Consider the following 21,171-nt stretch of genomic DNA (forward strand, 5'->3'; position numbering starts at 1 on the left):
CTGCTCAGCGACGCCCAGTTTGGGTTCCGTCAGGGCCACTCAGCTCCTGATCTCATTACAGCCTTGGTTCAAACATGGACAAAAGAGCTGAATTGCAGAGGTGAGGTGAGAGTGACAGCCCTTGATATCAAGGCTGCATTCGACTGAGTGTGGCATTAAGGAGCCCAAGCAAAACTGGAATTAATGGGTATCAGGGGGCAAACTCTCCGGTGGTTGGAGTCATACCTGACACATAGGAAGATGGTCGTGGTTGTTGGAGGTCAATCATCTCAGCTCCAGGACATCTCAGCAGGAGTTCCTCAGGGTAGTGTCCTCGGTCCAACTATCCTCAGCTGCTTTAACAATGACCATCCCTCCATCACAAGGTCAGAAGTGGGGATGTTCACCGATGATTGCACAATGTTCAGCACCATTTGTGACTCCCCCGATACTGAAGCAATCCATGTTCAAATGCAACAAGGTCTGGACAATGTCAGGATTGGGCTGACAAGTGGCAAATGACATTTGCTCTACACAAATGCCAGACTATGACCATCACCAATAAGAAACAATCTAATCACCACCTCTTGATATTCAATGGTGTTATCATCGCTAATCCCTCACTATCAACATCCTGGAGGATATCATTGACCAGAAACACAACTGGACTCACCAGATAAACACAGTGGCTGCAAGAGCATGTCAGAAGCCAGGAACACTGCGGCAAGTAACTCACCTGCTGACTCCTCAAAGCCGTCTACAAGGCACAAGTCAGGAGTGTCATGGAATACTGGCCTCTTGCCTGGATGAGTGCAGCCCCAACAACAAAGAAGATTCACACCACCCAAGACAAAGCAGCCCGCTTGATTGGCACCTTATCCACAAGCATCCACTCCCTCCACCACCGACGCTCAGTAGCAGCAGAGTGTACTATCTACAAGATGCACTGCAGAAATTCACCAAAGATCCTCAGACAGCACCTTCCAAACCCACGACCACTTCCATTTAGAAGGACAAGGGCAGCAGACATATGGGAACACCACCACCTCCAAGTTCCCCTCCAAGCCACTCACCATCCTGACTTGGAAATGTATCGCCGTTCCTTCAATGTCTCTGGATCAAAATCCTGGAATTTCCTCCCTAATGGGATTGTGGGTCAACCCACAGCAGGTGGACTGCATGGGTTCCAGAAGGCAGCTCACTACCACCTTCTCAAGGGCAATTAGGGACGGGCAAGAAATGCTGGCCCAGCCAGCGACGCCCACATCCCACAAATGAATAGAAAAAAGAACATTCAGGATATTAATGCTGCTTACCCAAGCTCAAAGTTTTATTTGCAAATTATGGCATTTTCTTTTAGGGAAGCAAAAGTCATGGTGAAACAATTAATTTTTAAGATTGAATTAAAGCAACATCACAGTGGGTCATATTTAAGGCAAAGGATATTAAAATCAGGAGGTCATTTTGTTTCCAGACCATGAACCTGCCCCTGACATGAACCAGAACTAATTGGCACTTTTGTTGAGGCAGAAGCCAATTTGGAGAGGGGCCAGGCCTGTCAGCCAATTAGTAGTCAGGTGGATGTATGGGAATGGAGTTAGAATACCAGGGAAACAGGAATGTTACAGCCTGAACTGGCAACCATTGTTTGCCTGACATCTATGAATGATTTGAAAAGAAAAGAGAATCAACATCAACAAATTGGTGTCAGTATACAGGGAGCTGGAACAAAAATAGGTTAGAAAGATGACAGCGCAATTCAAATTGAGTTGCTGTACAGTTGATGTTCATCAAGGCTTCCACTTTTTAAAATCACCACAAAAGGTTTTTCTTTTGCTGGCCCTATTTCTGACAGGCGGGGGCTGTTCACCTTTGCCCAGTTCCCAAGGGCTGCCTCTCCCGCACAAAAATCAGGAAATGTTAGAAAACCGACTCTTGAATGTTCTTTAATTACACAAATGGAAGCAATGAACAATGTGGATGCCTTGAATTTTCTACCTTATTTAAGATCTACAGGGTCAGGATCAGAGGTTGTCAGTCCCATTTTTTTGGTTGTCTAGATCTGTACTGATCTGATTTGGTGCATGATACCAGCATCATGTTGATTCCCTGCATGTTAAAAACAAAAGGCTTGAAAATAGGAGTTGAACTGCAAAAATAAAGGTACGTACATTTGTTTATTTTTAAGCAAAACCTTGAATTTTATTCTGGCATAATACTCAGTGGCCTAAGCATGCTATTACTGAAATTAACTGAGAACGACCGTTAATTTTAGTGCCTTCATAATGATACATCGGCACAGCTCCACTTGTCAATTCACAATGAGTATATTGCTGCATTACACATCACAAATGTAGTTGGTATTCAATGGGTGAGCACAGTTTGTGCAGAAAGGCATTATCTTTAAATTTAACCAGACAGCAGAGACGTCAACTTGTATAATATGTTCTAATTTAAGTCAATTTTCAGATTGTTCCCCTAAGGGATTTTTGATGATCCTAAAGTTTGTAGATCATAGACAAGTAATCCTTTAGACCTGAAAACTGATCTACATGGATAAGAGAAAAAATCCATCATGCCACCAGACCATTCTGGAATGTTCTTTTCCTTTCCTTGCAGAAAGAGACATTAATGTGACTTATTTAAAGACATTAGCACTGTCAAAACAAATTGAAAATAAGTATTGTCAGAGGAGGCTGATGAATCACTCAGAGAGATAATTTGCCTGTTGCCCCATGCTTGGTGTCATTTATTGGCTCCTTGCGAACAAGTAATTTCTCTTCTTGATGAGCCAGCAAGAAGCACTGTGCCAACATCTTGAAACCACTCTGCGGAGAATAACTCATTTTCTTAGGCCAGGATCGCCTTGAGGAGGGATGGAAATGACAGGGTTAGTGCCAACAGCTGAGCTATTAGTTTGAGTGCCCACAGACTTAGATCTGGGATCCACAAACAGTGAAATGAAGTTGGTGAAATGTCAGGAATGGAAAATGTGACCATTCACTTCACAGAGATTTGTAAATATGTTTCCCACTTATATTGTTTTGTTTTGAATAGCATGGAACATTGGAGCAGGAGAAGGCTATTCAGTTCTTTGAGCCTGTTCCTCCATTCAGTAAGATCATAGTTGATCTGATGCACCTGTCTGCACTCCCCCATACCTCTCAAGTCCTTTGTTTATCAGATATCTATCTCATTTACCCTTGAATAAATTCAATGACTCAATCTCCACCTCTTCACAGGGAACTGCATTCCACAGACTGACTCAATCCAAGAGAAAAAGAATTGTTCATTCCCTTCTCCTGCACATATGCTATCCACATCCCTTCACAGTTGGAGCAATTTAGTTATTCATCAGCCTGCATGAGGCAAGCATTCTCTTAGAATACAGCAGTGCCGCAAATTTGAAAGAGGGTCATGTATGTTTTACATGAAATCCACATCTCTACCTCACTTCACCCTTTTGTTTTGTACTACTCAACCCAAAGTTAAAAACTTCCTTTTATTTCAAAGGCATGTGATTTCCAAAAGGGCACCTTCAATATCCCAGTCGGAATAAGCAGTATCTATTGTGGTGCTGAGACGTCCAGTAAATCTGTTCTGTTATTTTTGGAGTGTCTTCAACGAAAGAGAGAGAAAATCAGCAGGAGCTGATTTAGTAACGGTAGGCAAAATGTGAACTAGATTGATACGTAGTCTCAGATTGAGTATATTCCACTGCGCAATGGCATAACTGAGAGGCTACATCCATACATGAAACATACCTATTTGGGTAAGGGAATGCAGAGATGCCAGTACCTATCAAATAACCAATCTGAGTCAACACTGCAGGGAAATGACCATAAATTGGCAACATAATAAATAATTTCCTCAAAATTTCAATAACTTGCATAGCTCTGTGCTGACTCTGGGATTTTCTGGCATGTAAGGGATAAAATAAACAAGATGGATTTTATGAGGGATAGAATTTCCCTGTGACTTCAGTTCCCACTTTAATGGATGAATTGGGACCTGACACACCAAGGCTGATTCTCCCACCTAAACTCAACATCCTTTCCTTCTGCAATTCCACCCTTCTCCTGAGGCATGGCGTGGAGTATCTGCAGCCCCCAAGCAGTGCGGGCCATGATGAGAAATTGGCAAAATTGAGTGAGATGTCCACCAAGGACTTTGTCAGCTTCAAGATCAAAAAGCACCATTTTCGAACCGAGTGTTTGATGCTGGGGTGAGATTCGTGCTATTTAGCCTACAGTTGCATGGATTATTTGCTGATGCCGTGGGGACTTCTCCTGCCTTGGTTGAACAGCTGCCCAATCTCTACAAGTCCTCAGGGTGCTTGCCACCTGGGGCACTTTTTCCTCAGCCAGCTGCCAATATTTGGCATTGAGGTGTTCACCAATAACTGTACCCAACTGTAAATCCACCTAATGTACCCACCAGGGTGCCAGTATGTTGAGTTGGTGGACGGTGCAGGAGGCAGCTTTGCCAGTGCTTCCTCTGACAAATATATGCTGTCTTCCTTCCACACCAGAGAGGTAATGCCTTGCAATTGTGCCATCTTGACCAGGGAGACCATGGCAATGCTGCTGGTACCTTCATAAAGACCAAATGGAGACTGCATCCTGGAAAAGGGGTAGAAGTTGCAGCATCTTACTAATACAGTCATGGTAGGAGTAATCAGAAAGTAACACAGAAATGGACAGAGCTTCTTACTTGATTGCTGAGACATGACGTTTCAGCATTTCCACAGGACCAGTCCCAATCTTTGCTGATAAAAATCTTCTTGTCATAGCGGGTGAATAGCCAAATATTGGGCACCCCACCACTCACCCTGGTACTTCCAGCCCCTATTATGGGCCATTTTCCCTTTCAGTGAGGCAAACGGAGGGATTGAGTGAGATGAAAGTGTTAGCATTTGTGCAGCTAGGTAATACACGGTGAAGGCTCCCATGTGAGTGGGGGCAGAGACTACGCAGGGCTACTCCTGCAGAGGGCTAGGGTGGTTAAGAGCAAGTGACATAAAGTTGTGTGTAATAGTGAGTGTGATAGAACATGAGACTTGGTGGAAGATGAATGTAGTAGTAGCGATAGAGTGGGTGCGGACTAACAGAGAGAGGCTGGTGGCATGTCCTCTGGCATTGTGAAAAAGGTCATCTTAAGGAATTGCTGGCATTTGGCTAGATAGCTGATAACACACCGATCCCCATGGCAAACACCAACCGCGTTGGCGGGTCGAGCCTCCTCATCCTAGGGAAGACAATAATGCCCTTCTCTGCACCACCACCAGCTTCACCAGGACCCCAGGTCCATGTCCTCGAAGATGGGTGCCCATTTAACCTCATCTGCCAAGTCCAGGGCAAATGTCACAGACTGTGTGGGGCAGCTCTGGATTGCCAGTGCTTGACTGGGTGCACAACAGACCTTTAAACATGGTATTGTCATCAGAGATTCCACAATATCGTGAAGACAGAGTACTTTCATCTTCAGCGAGTGGGAGAATCTGTCTTGCAGTGGTCAAGTATGGTGCCAAAGGGACATGGTACCTAATTCATGATGCAAAATTAGGACAGTAGCACCAGAAAGCCACCTAGGCCTCCGAGAGAATAACTCTCCTTGAAATGTAATGGAAATGACACTTAGCCGATTTCTGGTAAGATTCAGTCCACGGTTTGTTGCATCAAAGAGATTTACAGGGCTCCAGATGCCTTTCTTTTCTGAAAGCATCAGCTCCTTGATGGACCACAGTACCTCAGGCATTTAGAAGAACGTGTTACTGATATGATCTGTGAGTACCAATAAGCTGTTTAATTCACTGCAGAGCCCAAGTTATTTTCTCAAACAATCACGCCCAGACCTACTTCCAATAGTGAGTTCTTGAATTTGGGACCTAGGTATATTTCCCTTCCTAAATCCAATTGTGGCAATCCGACTGTTACTTAAAGGTTTGTACTCCAGATTGTTATTCGTTAACCCCTGGTAAGCAGAACACTATATTGAATTTAGGTCATTCTTGATAAACTTGCCTTTTTATCAGGACTGACTAGCCAACCAATTCAGTTCCCAGATGTGTCATTAGTTGGGTCAGCATTTATTGTCCACCTTATTATTATCCTTTAGAAAATATCATGACTACCCTCTTGATCTGCTACTGTTCATTTGCTGTGGGTTGACCTACAATGCTGTTAGGGAGTTCCAGGATTTTTACCCAGCAAACCGAAAGGAACTGTGATATATTTCCAAGTCAGGATTGTGAGTAGCTTGGAGGGGAGTTTGAGATGGTGGTGTTCCCATGTATCTAAAGCCCTTGTACTTTTATATGGTATTGCTTGTGGATTTGGAAAGTGCTGTTCAAGGAGCTTTGGTGAGATGTCATTGCAGTGCATCTTGTAGATGGTTTAAACTCTTAGTATGAGCATCAAGGGAGTGAATATTTATAATGCTAAGCAAACAGACTACTTTGTCTTGGATGGTGCTGAGCTTGTTGAGTGTTGTTGGAGCCCCAGGTAAGTGGGGAGTATTGCCTTACACTCCTGACTTGTGCTTGTGGATGATGGACAGGCTTTAGGGGTGACGCGAGGTGAGTTACTCAGAACAAGACTCCTAGCCTGACATGTGAAGAATGACCATTTGGTAAAGGCTGCCAGCAGCCATGAAACCAGACAGTAGCATGCATTTGTACCTTTAGAAGAGAAGCAAAAGGGAACTATAAAAATACTGATGAATGTGTTTTTATATCTGCAAGAATTGGATGTCTGTTGTTTGAAAATTTGCGCTGGATTTACTTTGCAATTCGTCTCTTGGGTTCACCCTTTAAGTTGTTATTTTCAGTTTAAAGTTGGGAGCCAATTTCACTCTTTTGGAAGGTTTATGAATTGTCCCAAAGCTCCATGGTTAGTTAGTACTTAAAGCTTATGTTGGACCAACAGCAAACAAAACCAGACTCATTTCTCATATTTTCATTTTAGAAATATAAACAAGAGTTGTGACAATGACATGTCAGATGTCCGTCCAGTTTAAATCTTAAGAATTGATACATATTATGTATCTTTACTCCCTCAATGTCTATTTTCTAAATATAATATATTGCTGGAAATTCCTCAGGAAATATGATTGGGTCTAGCTGGATATTTAAAGTCAAGGCTAAGCAATCCCATCTTATTGAGCTTCTGGTAGCCTCGTAAAATGGATTATCTGTCTTCTGTATATGTAGTGACACATGGCTAATTCATGTTGGGAGTCATAAACCAGAAATTTCACCTGAGCTACTCCCAGTTTGACACTGTAATTTCACTGAAGTTGCTACACAAATCACATTTGCACAGGTAAAAAGCATTCCCAATGCAATTCCAAGGAAGTTTCAGAGGCAAAATAGGAATAACTGTAAAGAAATTCCTGGCCACCATATCTAGCTGCATTACATAGAAAGTAAACACCCAACTGTATCAACACCTTTTATGTCACTCATGCCCATGGTAGCCACTGTACTAAGGAGATCCTGGGACCAAGGCTGTCGCAGTTTAACTCAGCCACAATGGTGCACAAATTGATTGTCCATCTCTGTAACATCCTGTTTCAGTGGTCATGGTACCTTATCACTCCTCAACTTCTCTGTAATCTTACTGGCCAAACCATTCTCCTCACCCACATTCCTTGCATTGTCCAACCAAGAGGGACAGCCATCACTTGATTCCACAAGTGAAACTGCTCTTCCTTGCACTTGCAACTACTTAATCATACTCAAAATATCTTCAAGTAATGAATTTTCTTCCTTTTTTTAAATCTGTTTCACCTCTGTAGCTAGTTGGGAGTCTATCCTTTCTCAACCTGCAATTTCTGTATGTCGTATGTTCATCTTTAAGTTTAAATGCTTCCAGAACCATGCTGCATATGTTTCTAATGTTACTCAACACTTTCCTACGTCCTCTCCTGTCTCCAAAAACCATATTCTCTTTGCCCAACCATGGGCAGTTGTGCCTGCTGGTCTCAAAGTCTACTCTGAAATTCCCTCATTAAGTCCCCCCACCTCATTACCCTTTTTGACCAAGCTATTGTTTAATTCAATACTGCCCACCCCATTCTGTCATGGTATCCATTTTTGTCCAATAACATCTCTGTGAATGGCTTTGGAATATTTTGCTGCATTAAAGGTGCTAAATCAATGAAAGTTGTTGCATTTAACCAATTTCTGAGGGCCCTCCCTAAAACCTAATGAAACATACTTTGAGTGAATCATTTCTAATTTGGGCTACCTTTAGTTTATTATGACATTTTGTACTAGCCTGGATTAAAGGAAAGAGAACCATATAATTTCACTGGTACCTTGTGTTCCTCAGTTCTATCCTTGTTGAACCACAAATTGGGTGAAAATTAACCAAAGATTCCACAGAGTTCATTTCATATATGAGAGCTTTCTCATCAGGGTGATCTTATTCCAAGTTATTAAAAAGTACTGTGGTGAGCTGCAGTATTTTTTGACCTTTAGTTTTTGAAAGAGACACTCTGAATACACATTAGTTACAGTCCACTGTTTGTTTTAAATCTTCCTTCTTAATAAATCTGATTTATAATTTCCAGCCAAAATCATAGTATCTGATGGTATGGTATTTGTCTTTAGCAAGAGTGATTTCGGTGTGCACATTTTATTTCCAGGGCATATGTTGAGCAGGATAAAATGTTCACTCTGTGGTCTGCTTTCCCAAAATATTCAGTGTATAAAATCTTGTTTCAGTCTATTAACAGTGGAAGTTTGTTGATGGAAATTAGATTTTTTGTTAATACAAGTAGTGAGAGTGAACTTGAACAAAATCAGAGACTTCTGAACAGGCCAGGCAGACGACCGAGAATTAGTCACTTCTATCGTGTTGTGTCAAATGGCCTGTGAGCCTCATACGAGTGTAGATTCTTTGGGTTTTAGCCATAGGTAGTGGTTCTGCCTTTGAGTTTCAGGAAATTAGTTCATTTATTTAATTTCCAAAATATATTTTATACATAAAAATATCTTTATGTATATGAAGCAGTTTGGTTCTGTACAGTAGCATATGAAGAAACAAACAAACACTGGAGTTTGACTCTATCCAACAACACACCCAAGGAATTTCTTACTTGTGCAAGATTATTTTTACATATATTTGAGGCATCAGGAAGGTCCGATAAGTGAACGGGCTCCCATTTACCTTCGGCAGAAAGACCTCAGACAGTGGTCTTTCCTCACTACCCCGTGGCGACAGCTGCCCCAAGCTTTAGTACATCCCTCAGCACGTAGCCCTGGTCCTTGGAATGTTCCAGTCTGAAACATTGAGGTGGGTCAACTCCTTGCTCTGCAAGATCAATAGGTTTCGGGCAGACCAAAAAGCATCTTTTACTGAGTTGACGGTCCTCCAGGTGCATTCGATGTTTGTCTTGGCCTTTTTATTTTTATTTCAAAAATATACTTTATTTATAAAAAAAACTATATATATATATATATATATATATATATATATACACACACAGTTCAGTTCTGTACAGTCAGGCATCCTAGCGTAGAGACTTGAGCTCAAAATCAACACTGATAATCCACAGTAGTATTGAGGGTGTTAAACTGAATCCCTCTCCTCCTGCTCAGGTGGACCTAAAGATCACATGGCACAATGTCAAAGAAAGACAAGGGTTAAGTTCCTGATGTCCTGGACCTATGGTTATCCTTGAAAATTACTTAAAAGATAAACTAGATTATCTGATTATTCTCACATTAATGCAGTGGAAGTTTGTTGTATGCAAATTAGTTGCCAAGTTATCTGCATCACAATTTCATTTGCTGTAGGTCCCTTGAGATGTTCTAAATATTTCAAGTTGTTGTATGGATGCAAACTTTTCTTTCTTTTCAGATTATTGATAGATTTCTAGATCCTACATTTGAATCACATATCCTGCTCAATATGAAGTATTTGGCACTGATCAAGCTAATTTACTTTTTGTTGATCCAGATTAACACTTTCGTTGCCATCATTGAAAAACAAAAAAACATATTAAAAGCTGTGAAGGTCTAGGCCCGAAACGTCAGCCTTCCTGCTCCTCTGATGCTGCTTGGCCTACTATATTCATCCAGCTCTACACCTTGTTATCTTAAAAGCTGTGAAACTGGCATGGGGCATTGTACAGTCTTCTACCCTGCCACAGAGTTTCAGAATGCAGGTTGATATTCCTAGATTGACCATTAAAAGAAGCATAGCAACAACAAGATGGGAGAGACAAACTGAACCCTGGATGCTGTCTGGAAGCCAATTTAAGGATAACATTAGTAGAGGGCTTGATAGTAGTTGGCAGTCTGTGTGCACAACTAGGGAACACTGTGTACTGTTAAAAAGCATGAAAGAAAAGAAGGAATTTACATTAAAAAGCAGACAATAAGTACGACTTTACAGATTCACAAGTGTTTCTTAATTATCTGCCTTCACAAAATCACAATACAAGCTAAAGTGCCTAATTAAATGTTAACATTTGGCAGTACTACCTCCTGAATGTAAATCACACTGTGTTTAGTGAAACATGATGAGATTCACAGGCTGTGCATTATTGTACTGGCAAACATAATTATAGTATGTGAGGCACATATTTACTGAACAGTATAATCTACCACAGTAAGCTTTTGTTTTAACAAATTGAGTTGAGCTGAATTGAAACTTCCAAGTGCTTTTCATTGCAATGCACATTATAATTTAGGTTTGTGTGACCCTTATTTATTAAATAAATTGTCGATGTTTCAGACTATTAATTTCTATTGATAAAATCATCTTTTGTGAGCATTTTAAAAATTTTATTCACTCCTAGGATGTGGGCATCTCTGGCTGGCCAGCACTTATTGCCTGTCCCTAGCTGCCCTTGAACTGAATGGCTTGCTAGGCCTTTTCAGAGGGCACTTGAGAGTCAACCACATTATTCTGAGTTTGCAGTCACATGTAGGCTAGACTAAGTGAAGATGGCAGATTTTCTCCCCTGAATGGCATGAGTGAGCCAGATGGGTTTTTTCTTTTCAAATTTTATTTTTTTTTTTCCCCTGACAATCTGCAATGGTTTCACAGTCATCAGTAGATTCTTATTTCCAAATTTTTTTTTTAATTGAATTCAAATTCCACCACGTGCCATGGAAAGATTCGAACCTGGGTCCCCAAAACATGAGCTGAGCTCCTGGATTAATAGTCTGGCAGTATTCTAGGCTATCCCCTCCCTTAACTTTATTGAAGGAAAAAACTGTCAATTTCTTTTCCGTAGAAGTGAGTTTGATGGAGAAGAAATGTATAGAATTAAATATTTATTTGAATTATGTTAGATGAGCAAGTTTCACCATGTTTTATGATGTTTGAATCAAATGTACAAGGGACATTGTTTTTGGCATCTTCAAACATAATTGCCTGGTTATAAATTCATCAAATGTACACCATATCAAATATTTCTCATTGTTTTGCAATCAGCGAACTTGCACAACTAAAAACAAGGAGGACTAATTTTAGTAGCTTTGAAAAAGAGCTGGCATACAATTAACCCACTGATTGCAGTGTGGGCATTCTATCAACTTCATGTTACCCGACAATTTAAATTATTTCAATGGTCAATCAGCTGGAAATATGTAACAATTGAAACAATTTTTCCATCCCATTGTTTCATAGTTTAGCTTTTACTTCGTAACTAGCCACATCTTATAGTTTGTTAGAAGTTAGAATTCGTGTGAAAATGCTACCTTGTAGCTTATTAGAAATTCTTAAATAAGGTAGAGGGTGACAATAATAAGTTGTACAGCAGGAGCATTCTTCACATAAAGAACAGTTTCCAAGAGGAAAGGCAAATACTAAGCAGGCAAGGTCTAAGAGGTGCATGAAAAACTGGAGGCACAGTTAAATGATTTCAATTTTTATAAGGCTTGCAAAGAGAAAGAGAAGCTGAAGCAATTTGGAAAGCGAATTCTAAATCGGATGCATTGTGGCTGAAAAACTCTCTTTTAATAGTGGAAATAAATGGTAATTCAATGATATTGATTACATTGCTGACAAAACCACATTATTCAAAGATTTACCTTGAATGCATGGCTTATATTTAGATATTCAGCACGGCAGGTCTAAGCTGATGTTTATTCTCCACACAAGCCTCCTCTACCACTCTTCATCAAACACTGTCAACTCATCTCTCAATTCCATTCTCCCTTGATAGTTTATTCTACTTCCCCTAAACGCACCTATGTAATTCACCACTACTGCTCCTTGTACGTGTGGATTCTTTGTTATAACCACTTTCCCAGTAAAGGGGTTTCTGTTGAAATCCCTATTAGATGTATAATATCCTTGTCTTTGGTCTCTTGTACACAAGGAAACGTATTATACTCTGAAAACCTTCTGTAACTCTTAAGATGTCTTTCCCTTCCCAGATAAATAATCACCAACCTGTTCAATTTTTCTTGTTAGTTTTGAGTTCTGATATCGTTCTTGTAAATATTTTTTGCACTTCTATAATTCAAAATGATGACCATTGAACATGTGAGTTAATATTCAGATTGCAATACATTTAAGTCATATTTATTTATTCCAAATTATTCGCAGCCTTGGCAGCTATGAGAAAGAAATCAGAAAACACATCTATTTCTGTAATCTCCTTCCACTTTAAATCATGGTCTGGCAATATCTGCTTTCTTCATACAGGGAGAATAATTTTGTGAAGGATTTCCCTCAAATTGCTGACGGGTTAGTTGTCATTCCCCTTCCTGTGGAAGAACAGTGTCGGGGAGTTCTTTCCGAGCCATTGCCCAACCTCCAGCTCCTCACAGGTAAGCATCTTGTCTGTTGTTGGTGTCCCACTCCCTGCATGGAGCAATTAGGAAATCCTTGCAGCCATGAACATGAAACAAATAGGCCACAGAAAGTACAAATATGCGTGTGTGTGTGCGCGTGTGTCGGAGTGAGCAGAGTGAATTATCTTGAACTGTGGTTGTCTCTGAAATAAGACATGAATACTAACATCTATCTTTCCTCGTTGAGCTTCTATTTGATACGTGTCTAATTAATTTTATGTTGAAGGTATTATCGCTTCATGCAATCTTGCATTTTAATTATTGTTCGTTGCTAAGTTATAGGGTATTGTTCACTGACATGCAGACACTTCAAATGGAGCCAGACACAAAGGATATCACAATTCAGCATTTCCTCTTAATTTCATTGCAACACATAGAATATTTATTGCTGTAGTTTTGTTCTCAATACAATATCAGTAGCAAAGCGTTCTGCTGCTTAAATGGAGTGATTATAAACAATTTACCTTTACCCTTGCTTTTACCTTAATGGTTTTATCAATTCCAAGTTACTGAATGTTTTCTTAATTTCCACTTGGGATTGCTGTACACCTCTCCAATGCAAAGAAGTCAGCCAGATAACATAATTTATTTGTTGAAATACTTTGCTGAGTTTGGGAACTGACATCAAGAATTGGAGCAGCAAACTGTTTCCTGCCATTTATGTGGTACAGTTTATTGGAAACCAACGTGCTATCTCGCAACATTCAAACTGTGCATCTCTTTGCCAGTCCACATGTCAGATCACAAAATTGAAACACCCAGCTTATTGGCACCCAGAATTGTACCGTATAATGCTGAAATAGTGCAGCACATTGCCGCCAATGTGCCAGACCACAACACTTAAATTGCAATGACCTTTTATTTGCAAACTTTAATGAGCTTTGAGTTGATTATCAGGTGTTTTTCAAAAAAAAAAAATAACTTGATTTATTTTCCAGGTGATGCAAAATATAGTGAGGCTACTGGCTATCCCATGGTGCAGGAGTGGAGAGTTCGAAGCAATCTCTACAAGGTTAAGCTCAGTTCAGTAACACAATCTGCAGGTAAGGAAGTAATGAAATAAATGAAGAGTTTTGCTGTATGTAAAAAGGGGTTAGAAGCCTCTAGCTTAACATTAAGGTTTTCTTTAAAAAATGAAACAAGAGTCAGAGGCCTGAAGACATTGTAGAAAATCAAGATTTTGAGGAGGATTTTGAAAGCAGAAGAGGACTGGCAAGTTTGAAGGGCTGTGGTTAGGGAGCTAAAGAGGGCAGGAGCCGGTAGAGCAATAAGTATGCCAAGGGCCACAATGAAGAAAAATGGACTGCAATCAAATATTGTATTACTGTCTGAGCTTTTTACCTGGGTATTCATGTTAAGTGCGTTTGTGGAGGTGTAACCCTGGATCCTTAAGTTTGCTTAATTCCATGTTCCTGCCAATAATTGATCATAATATTCTGAAGTGGAATTCGACCAAGGAGGTAACATTGCTATTAATAATCCACTCCAGTTTACTGTGTTCACAAGACACATCCAGTCAGTTTACTGAATGATTTACAAATATAACAGAACTGAACCATATGCGATATACGGACTGTTATGGTCCAGAGATCACATGGATCCCACAGTTTGAGGTTTGGAACACCTAGTTTGTTAGGGGTCTTCAGAGAATGCATCTAAATATATTCCTTCAAATGTGGTGTTTCAATGATAATAAATAAAGCTGAATGACTGTCTATTTGGGGACATTTTGATAGATTTAGCAGTTTAAACTGAGTCAAAACAGTATACCTAAAAATTCAAATAGTTTAAAAATGTTGATTGTTTAGAATTATTTAAATTAATGATTGTATTCTTTAAAGTTATCAACATTGACATGTTCCATGATCATACTTCTCCTGTTTTTCAAAATGGCTGACTCACATATGCTTGAATTATTAAGTGGCCTATTAAGTGTGATGATACTATGGCCTTAAGAGATGTATATTATGTCCTTTTGTTCAGAAGAAAGGTTAAGACAGAGGTGCTGAGCAGTCTGCTCGAAGCCATTAAAGTAAACAGCTTGTGAAGCCCTGGAGTTTTTTTTTTAAAGTTGGAACAAAAGAGGCAGCCAGGATGGATGGGGTCAAGCTCCCACTGAACCAGGATTTTTAGGTTAAGTTTTCTGCAGTTGCTAGGCTCTTTAAGCTGGATGTGGAAGCTCTTATTCCTCTCTATGTTACAGCTAAAAGCTGGGGTTCTCTTCCTGCTGCTAGAATTGCACGTGAAAGATCTATTTTACTGAATTTGCCTTTGTCGAGGGTGTGTTTATGGGATGTTACTAGATTGGAATAGTTAATTAGTAGTAGTTAACGTATATATTATTTTGTTAAGCATTTCGATAGATTTACAGTTAAGCCAATTCTTTTCATTTTATTTTATCTGTATTTTAACTGTAGTGTAAAAAATAGAGTGAGTTTTGCTTAAAGTTGAGTAGTTTGATCAATCAAATTACATCTGGAACGCAACAACTTGCACTTACCTTTAATTAAGAAAAAAGTTAGGATCTAGGCTGTCTACTTAATATATTTTGAGACAGCTTCATCTGGTTCATTAAATAAGTAACTCAGTTGTATCAAACCAGTCATGATCACTTTCTGAAGCCCACATCTCAAGAATGAGCTTTAAAAAAATGGAAATGTTTGTAGTCCTTGAACATCATTTTGTATCATTGAATTTTAAACAACTATTTTAATTTATCCTTGTAGAATACTTCCAATTTTGGCAATTACTTAATTTTGATCAAAGTTTGAATTGAATATGATCCTAACATTCATCCTTCCATGACACTGAGTAGATGCCAACAATTTACAATGTGATTAAACATTATGGGAATGAAATCTCTCCTGACAATGACTTAGCTGAAATGGTTGCTGCTTATAAAGGTGGGAGTTGCTTTTTGAACTTCTGCCAGCTGTTCCCTGAAATTTATCAACAAAATGAATTTTCATTTTTGTTTTTCACAAAACTGGTTTGAATGAAGAAGGCATTTCAGTTCATTTCAGTTTATCATTTACATGTCTTTGTCTTACAGTAGAACATTTTTTCTTAAAGTTTTGACCTAAATCAACCTTCCTGGAAGTCTGTCTCGCCTTTGTGATCTCAATTTGGATTTTTGAACTCTGTACCCTCTTGGTCTGCTACTTGAAATTTCTGCATGTGTTAAACTGGAACTCAAATTATCTACACCCTCAATTATGACCAATTTTCCTGATATCAGGGTTTAATTTTGCAGTGACCTTTAAAAATGTCATTAAGTATTTTACATTGCTATTTCTCACACCCTGGGTTCTGTATTCAACAAAATGAGTAATTGTTGTCGAGCTTACATGAACCAGGTAGAATTTAGTGCCCACTTAGCCCTGATGCTGGCTCTGGATTAGAAAATCATAAAAGTCAGGGTTTTTGGTTCCTAAACACCAGAGGAATCAGACAGCCAGCATTTGTCTCATTTATCAGCACATTTTAGATGTTGTTCATACTATAAAAATGGCAAATAGAATATAAAACTTGTTGTGTACACTTAAATATCAAGGATACAGCCAGCTTCAAGACTCTAGCAACTGCAGAAAGCTAAAACTATAAATCCTGGTTCTGCGAGCATCAGGAGTGTTGAAGAGATCCATTTTCACTGCATCAGAGAGTAATAAGTCTAAGGAGATTCCCCAATTTTCTGGAGTAACTTTCAGTAACCACAGAAGAGAAGGATGGAAACTATGATTTGTGCTGTTTCATACAGATTTTCATCAATATATGATGCATGATTGGAACTCCACACATGTGACAAATCAATTTGAGGCTTTCATTAAAGTGCTGTCCAAGTTCCATCCTGCATCTGATTCACTGATTAATTACACTGATTAATACATGGACGGGCTGTTGTTTTAATCAGTGAAGGACTTAAAAATGTTAGCTCAGTACAATTTAATTAATTTCTATTTCATCATAATGCTTTTCATTTGTATTATAGGCAACAAAAACATCTGACACAGTAATGGGTAAATTGATCATCTCTGCAACAATTATAGCTCACTCAGGAAGGCTGCTTTCATCCATCTCTCATCTACAGAGTACAGATACAAATTACATTTCAATGGATTTTTTTATCAATGTTAAAAATATAAATTGGCACTTAGAACAACTATTAATTTTGATTTTATAAGAAATATATTAAATCAGTTCAGCGGCATTAAGAATAATTACTTCTTCACAACTACTAATTAAACTGTATGGACAATTACTGGCATGACATTGTTCTAGAAAGTTGAACCAGCTGAGAGTTCTTATTATCCAAATGATATAAATTTAAGTGAGCCCTGAGTACGAATCTCGTGGTATAGTAATAGTATCTCTTTCTCTGATTCCGAAGATATGGGTTCAAGCTCCACTTGTCCTGGAGGAGTGTTACAGCATGTCCAAACAGGTTGATGTAAGATAACTAAAAGCTCTGAGATGGTTATGTTGTGAAGGTACAGCAGCACAGTGGTTATATTACTGAACTAGTAACCTTAAAGGTTTGGACAAATGCATGAGACATGAATTTTCTCACCTCCAACAGTTCAGCAACCAAGGTGTATGAGACCCAGAAATGATGAGGATGGCAGAGTGCTGGTTTCCTGAACTTCCTCTGGGTATCAGCTTTTTAGGCTGCTGTGGCTTTGGAGCCCAGCCACATGCTCCCAGAAGGTGGGCAGGTAACTAGGCTTATTCAGTTTGAAGTAGTGGGAAATTACTTGTGTTTTACAGTTGGTCTCAAGTTTCCTTGAAAAGATGCTGATTAACTTTCTAAAGGTGATCACCCACCCAAAGGCCTGGGTGTCTGTGCAAGCCTCAAGACCCACTCTGCGCTCTTAAGAGGGGTTCAGCCAAAGGCTGGCCTGTAGACAGTCTCTCCTTTACTCTTTAGTAGTGACCTGGTTGCTTTATTGTGTGTTACAATTATTGGTGAACGAATGTGGCTGGAAGGGCCTTCTCGTTGAAACATCTTCTCCATCACTTACTGTTCACTGCTGTTGGGTGCCTTTTGCATTTGAAAGGCCTTTGATAGGCTCTCTGGCTTGACAGTCCACCCACTGCTTTTATTTGGACAGAGAAAGTGTCTCCATGTCGAGAATAGAGATGCCATAGTCAAAATTCTGACATGTGGCTGTTCCCCCAGGCTAGGGTTTAGCCTCCAAGTTGAAAATCCATGAGTTTAAAATGGCAACTGGAGCACTTAAATTTAGTTAATTTTGGTTAATTACTAATTAGTTACTAATATCAGTAATGCTGACCATGAAATTAATGGATTGTGCTATTCTTTAGGGAAGGTAATCTGTTACCTTCACCCAATCTCACCTATATGTGATTCTAGACATACAATACTGTTGTTGGCTCTTAACTGCCCTCTGGAAATGACTTGGCAAGCCACATGGTTGTTTTCACTAAGATGGCTGACTAAAACCTTCCCAAGAACAAGTAGGGATGAGGAATAAATGCTGGCCTTGCCAGTATTGTGTACATCATATGAATGATGAAGAAAAATACGCTTTGATCTGGAAACTGTGGATGAACAATCAATAAATCACAAGTCAAACGACAGGTTAGAGGATCTTTTGATTGGGATGAATTGGATCAAACCCTCTTATCAAGCTAAGTGTGCAGTTATGAGCAAGGTATAAGTCCAAAAAAAAAGAAATGTGACTAATCAGTCATTCTGTGGGATACAATTATTATGGTCCATTTGACTTTAATGCATGTGAGACTTGAATTGTTTATTTCTAAGACAGGTATTCTGAAGCTGAATAAATTTGGAGAGGGTGCCAGAGTTGTCTAGACTCGAAACTTTAGCTTGCGCTCTCTCTATGGATGTTGCCTGATTAGCTGTGATTTCCAGCATTTCTTGTTTGCAGTGCAGATTCCAACATCTGCACTAATTTGCTCCTGCCGATGATATTTGCTGGATTGGTAACAAGGTTGAGTGACTTTAGCTACCTGAAGAAACAAGAGAAATTGGTGTTGCTTTCCTTCCAGTACAGGAGGGTAATGAGAGATTACACGATATGGACATGATTTTCACTGCTCAGCAACTCCCAAGAGAAATGCCAGGAACAACATTTGTGTTCTTCAGATTGTTCTGAAGAAGGGTCCCTGTACCTGAAATGTTAACTCTGCTTCTTCTCCATAGATGTTGCCAGGCTTGCTGAGTTTCTCCAGCAATTTCTCAATTTTGTTTCCGATTTTCAGCATCCACAGTTCTTTGTCTTTTTTTGTTCAGCCATATAAATACTTTGGCTGCAATAGCAGGTCAGAAGCTAAGAATTCTGTGGTGAAAAACTCATCTCATGTCTACCCAATGTCTGTCTACCACGTACAAGTCACAAACCGACAGTGTGATGGAATACTCCCTACTTACCTGGATCAATGCAGCTCTATTGACATTCAAGGAACTTGATATGATTCGGGACAAAGCAGCCTGTTTAACTGGTACCTAACCCTATCTAACCCCCTTCAATTTTCACTCTCTCTACCAGCCAATGCACAGTGGCAACTATTGATAAGGTACACAGAAAGAACTCATCAAGGCTTCTTAAGTCACACCTTCGAAGCTCATAACATCTACAAATTAGAAGGACAACAGTATCAGATGCATGGGGACAGCACCATGTGCATGTCCACCTGTAAGCCATATTGAATAGCAGGGGTTAAAATGTTAACTGACATATTTCACATTCTTCTTCTGGCAGAGTTGTATTTTTAATTCACGCATCACAAACTCCAACAACATTGATAACTTTCTCCCCATATTGATACACCCAGTTCTTGCCCAATTAAATATTAATTTATATATTCATAACCTGTTCCTCATTCCACTTGCTTTGAGGCATCCCTTAGGCTCTACTCAATGATAACAAGCCACACAGACTCCCACGTAGAACTATATTGCCATTCCTTCACTGTCATTGAGTAAAAATCTTGGAACTCCCTTTCTTTACAGCATTGAGAATGTTCCTACACCACATGAAGAGCAGTGATTTAAGAAGGCAGCTTACCTCCACTTTTTAAAGGCAGTTAGGAATTGGCAAGAATTGCTTACCTAGACAGTAATGGCCCCAGTCTGTGAGTGAAGAAAAAGAAAGCTTCTCTTCCGTTTAAGAGAAAAAAACGAATATTGCTTGCTTCTTCTCTGTTTAATAACTCAAAATTATACAATAAACATAGATAACTTTGAAACGTGGAAATTCAGAAAGTCTGATTTGTTCAGTGGGTCTTCAATTCAATAAGGAATGAAGGCTATAACTGTTAATCATAGTAGAAAATTTTCCTCCTTAACACTAAATCAAAGGCGAATGTTGCATTAATAAAACCACTCACCTTTCATTGGCATAATATTGGCCAAATGTGGTGAATTGAATAAGTTTATAAAGACGGTTTGAAAACAGTTGCACCCTTTTTCTCAGTGGGGGCAATTATCTGAGCATACATGTAAAGCAGTACATCTTCAGAAAATTTCTTCCAATCTCATCCAATTCCCCAATTTCGACTTCTCTTTCTTCCATGTGGTGTTTTTATTATTTGACATTTACTTCATGTTCATTTCAGCCAAGATTATTGCAGCCAAGTGGCCTAGTGGTACTGCCACTACACAATTAATTCAGCTAATGTTCAGGCGACACAGGTTCAAATCCTGCCACAGCAGATGGTGGAATTTTATGGCAGCACGGTTGCTCAATGGTTGGCACTGCTGCCTCACAGTGCCAGGGACCCTAGTTCAATTTCACCCTCAGGCAGCTAACTGAGTGGAGTTTTCACGTTCTCCCAGTGTCTGTGTGGGTTTCCTCCGGGTGCAACGGTTTCCTCCCACAGTCCAAAGATGTGCAGGCTAGGTGGATTGGCTATGCTAATGTTCAGGGATGTGTAAATTAAGTGCATTATACGAGAATGGGTCTGGGTTGGATGCTCTGAGGGTTGGTGTGGTCTTGATGGGCCGAAGGGCCTATTCCCACACTTGTCGGGATTCTATGAATCCCAAAGGCCACCAGACCTTGCTCTGTAGTGCTTTCAATGTTGCCTTACTTCCCATGGATATGATATACCCAAGTAATTAATTACTTGAGAAAAATTGATCCAAAAGTCTCAGATTGTTAACTGTCCAAATTATTCTGAACTTAGAAGCATGGTTCATAATCATTTTCAAATCAATTGAAGCTGAACAAATATGAAATATGAAAAACTCGTCAAGTTTGCCTTATAATTTAAAATCCTTACAATATGATCTATTACCTACCACAACATTGATTTGTAAGAGAAAAAAATCATTAATTTCTAAATTAATTCTTCTTTCAGAGAACTGGAGGTTGTACTAAGTATATTTTCAA

At 39.4% G+C, this 21,171-nt stretch overlaps 1 protein-coding gene across 1 annotated transcript in view; it reads left to right on the top strand.

Annotated features, from left to right (window-relative positions):
- LOC109912707 (astrotactin-2-like) overlaps positions 1 to 21,171 on the top strand; it is a 1,431,562-nt gene that overhangs the window by 847,147 nt on the left and 563,244 nt on the right. The window contains exons 14-15 of the mRNA XM_048613352.1: positions 12,648 to 12,772; positions 13,735 to 13,839. Coding sequence (XP_048469309.1) covers positions 12,648 to 12,772; positions 13,735 to 13,839 — 230 coding nt within the window. The remainder of the gene's footprint in view (positions 1 to 12,647; positions 12,773 to 13,734; positions 13,840 to 21,171) is intronic.

Source organism: Rhincodon typus, chromosome 28, assembly GCF_021869965.1.
Source record: "Rhincodon typus isolate 14 chromosome 28, sRhiTyp1.1, whole genome shotgun sequence".
Taxonomy (NCBI): domain Eukaryota; kingdom Metazoa; phylum Chordata; class Chondrichthyes; order Orectolobiformes; family Rhincodontidae; genus Rhincodon; species Rhincodon typus.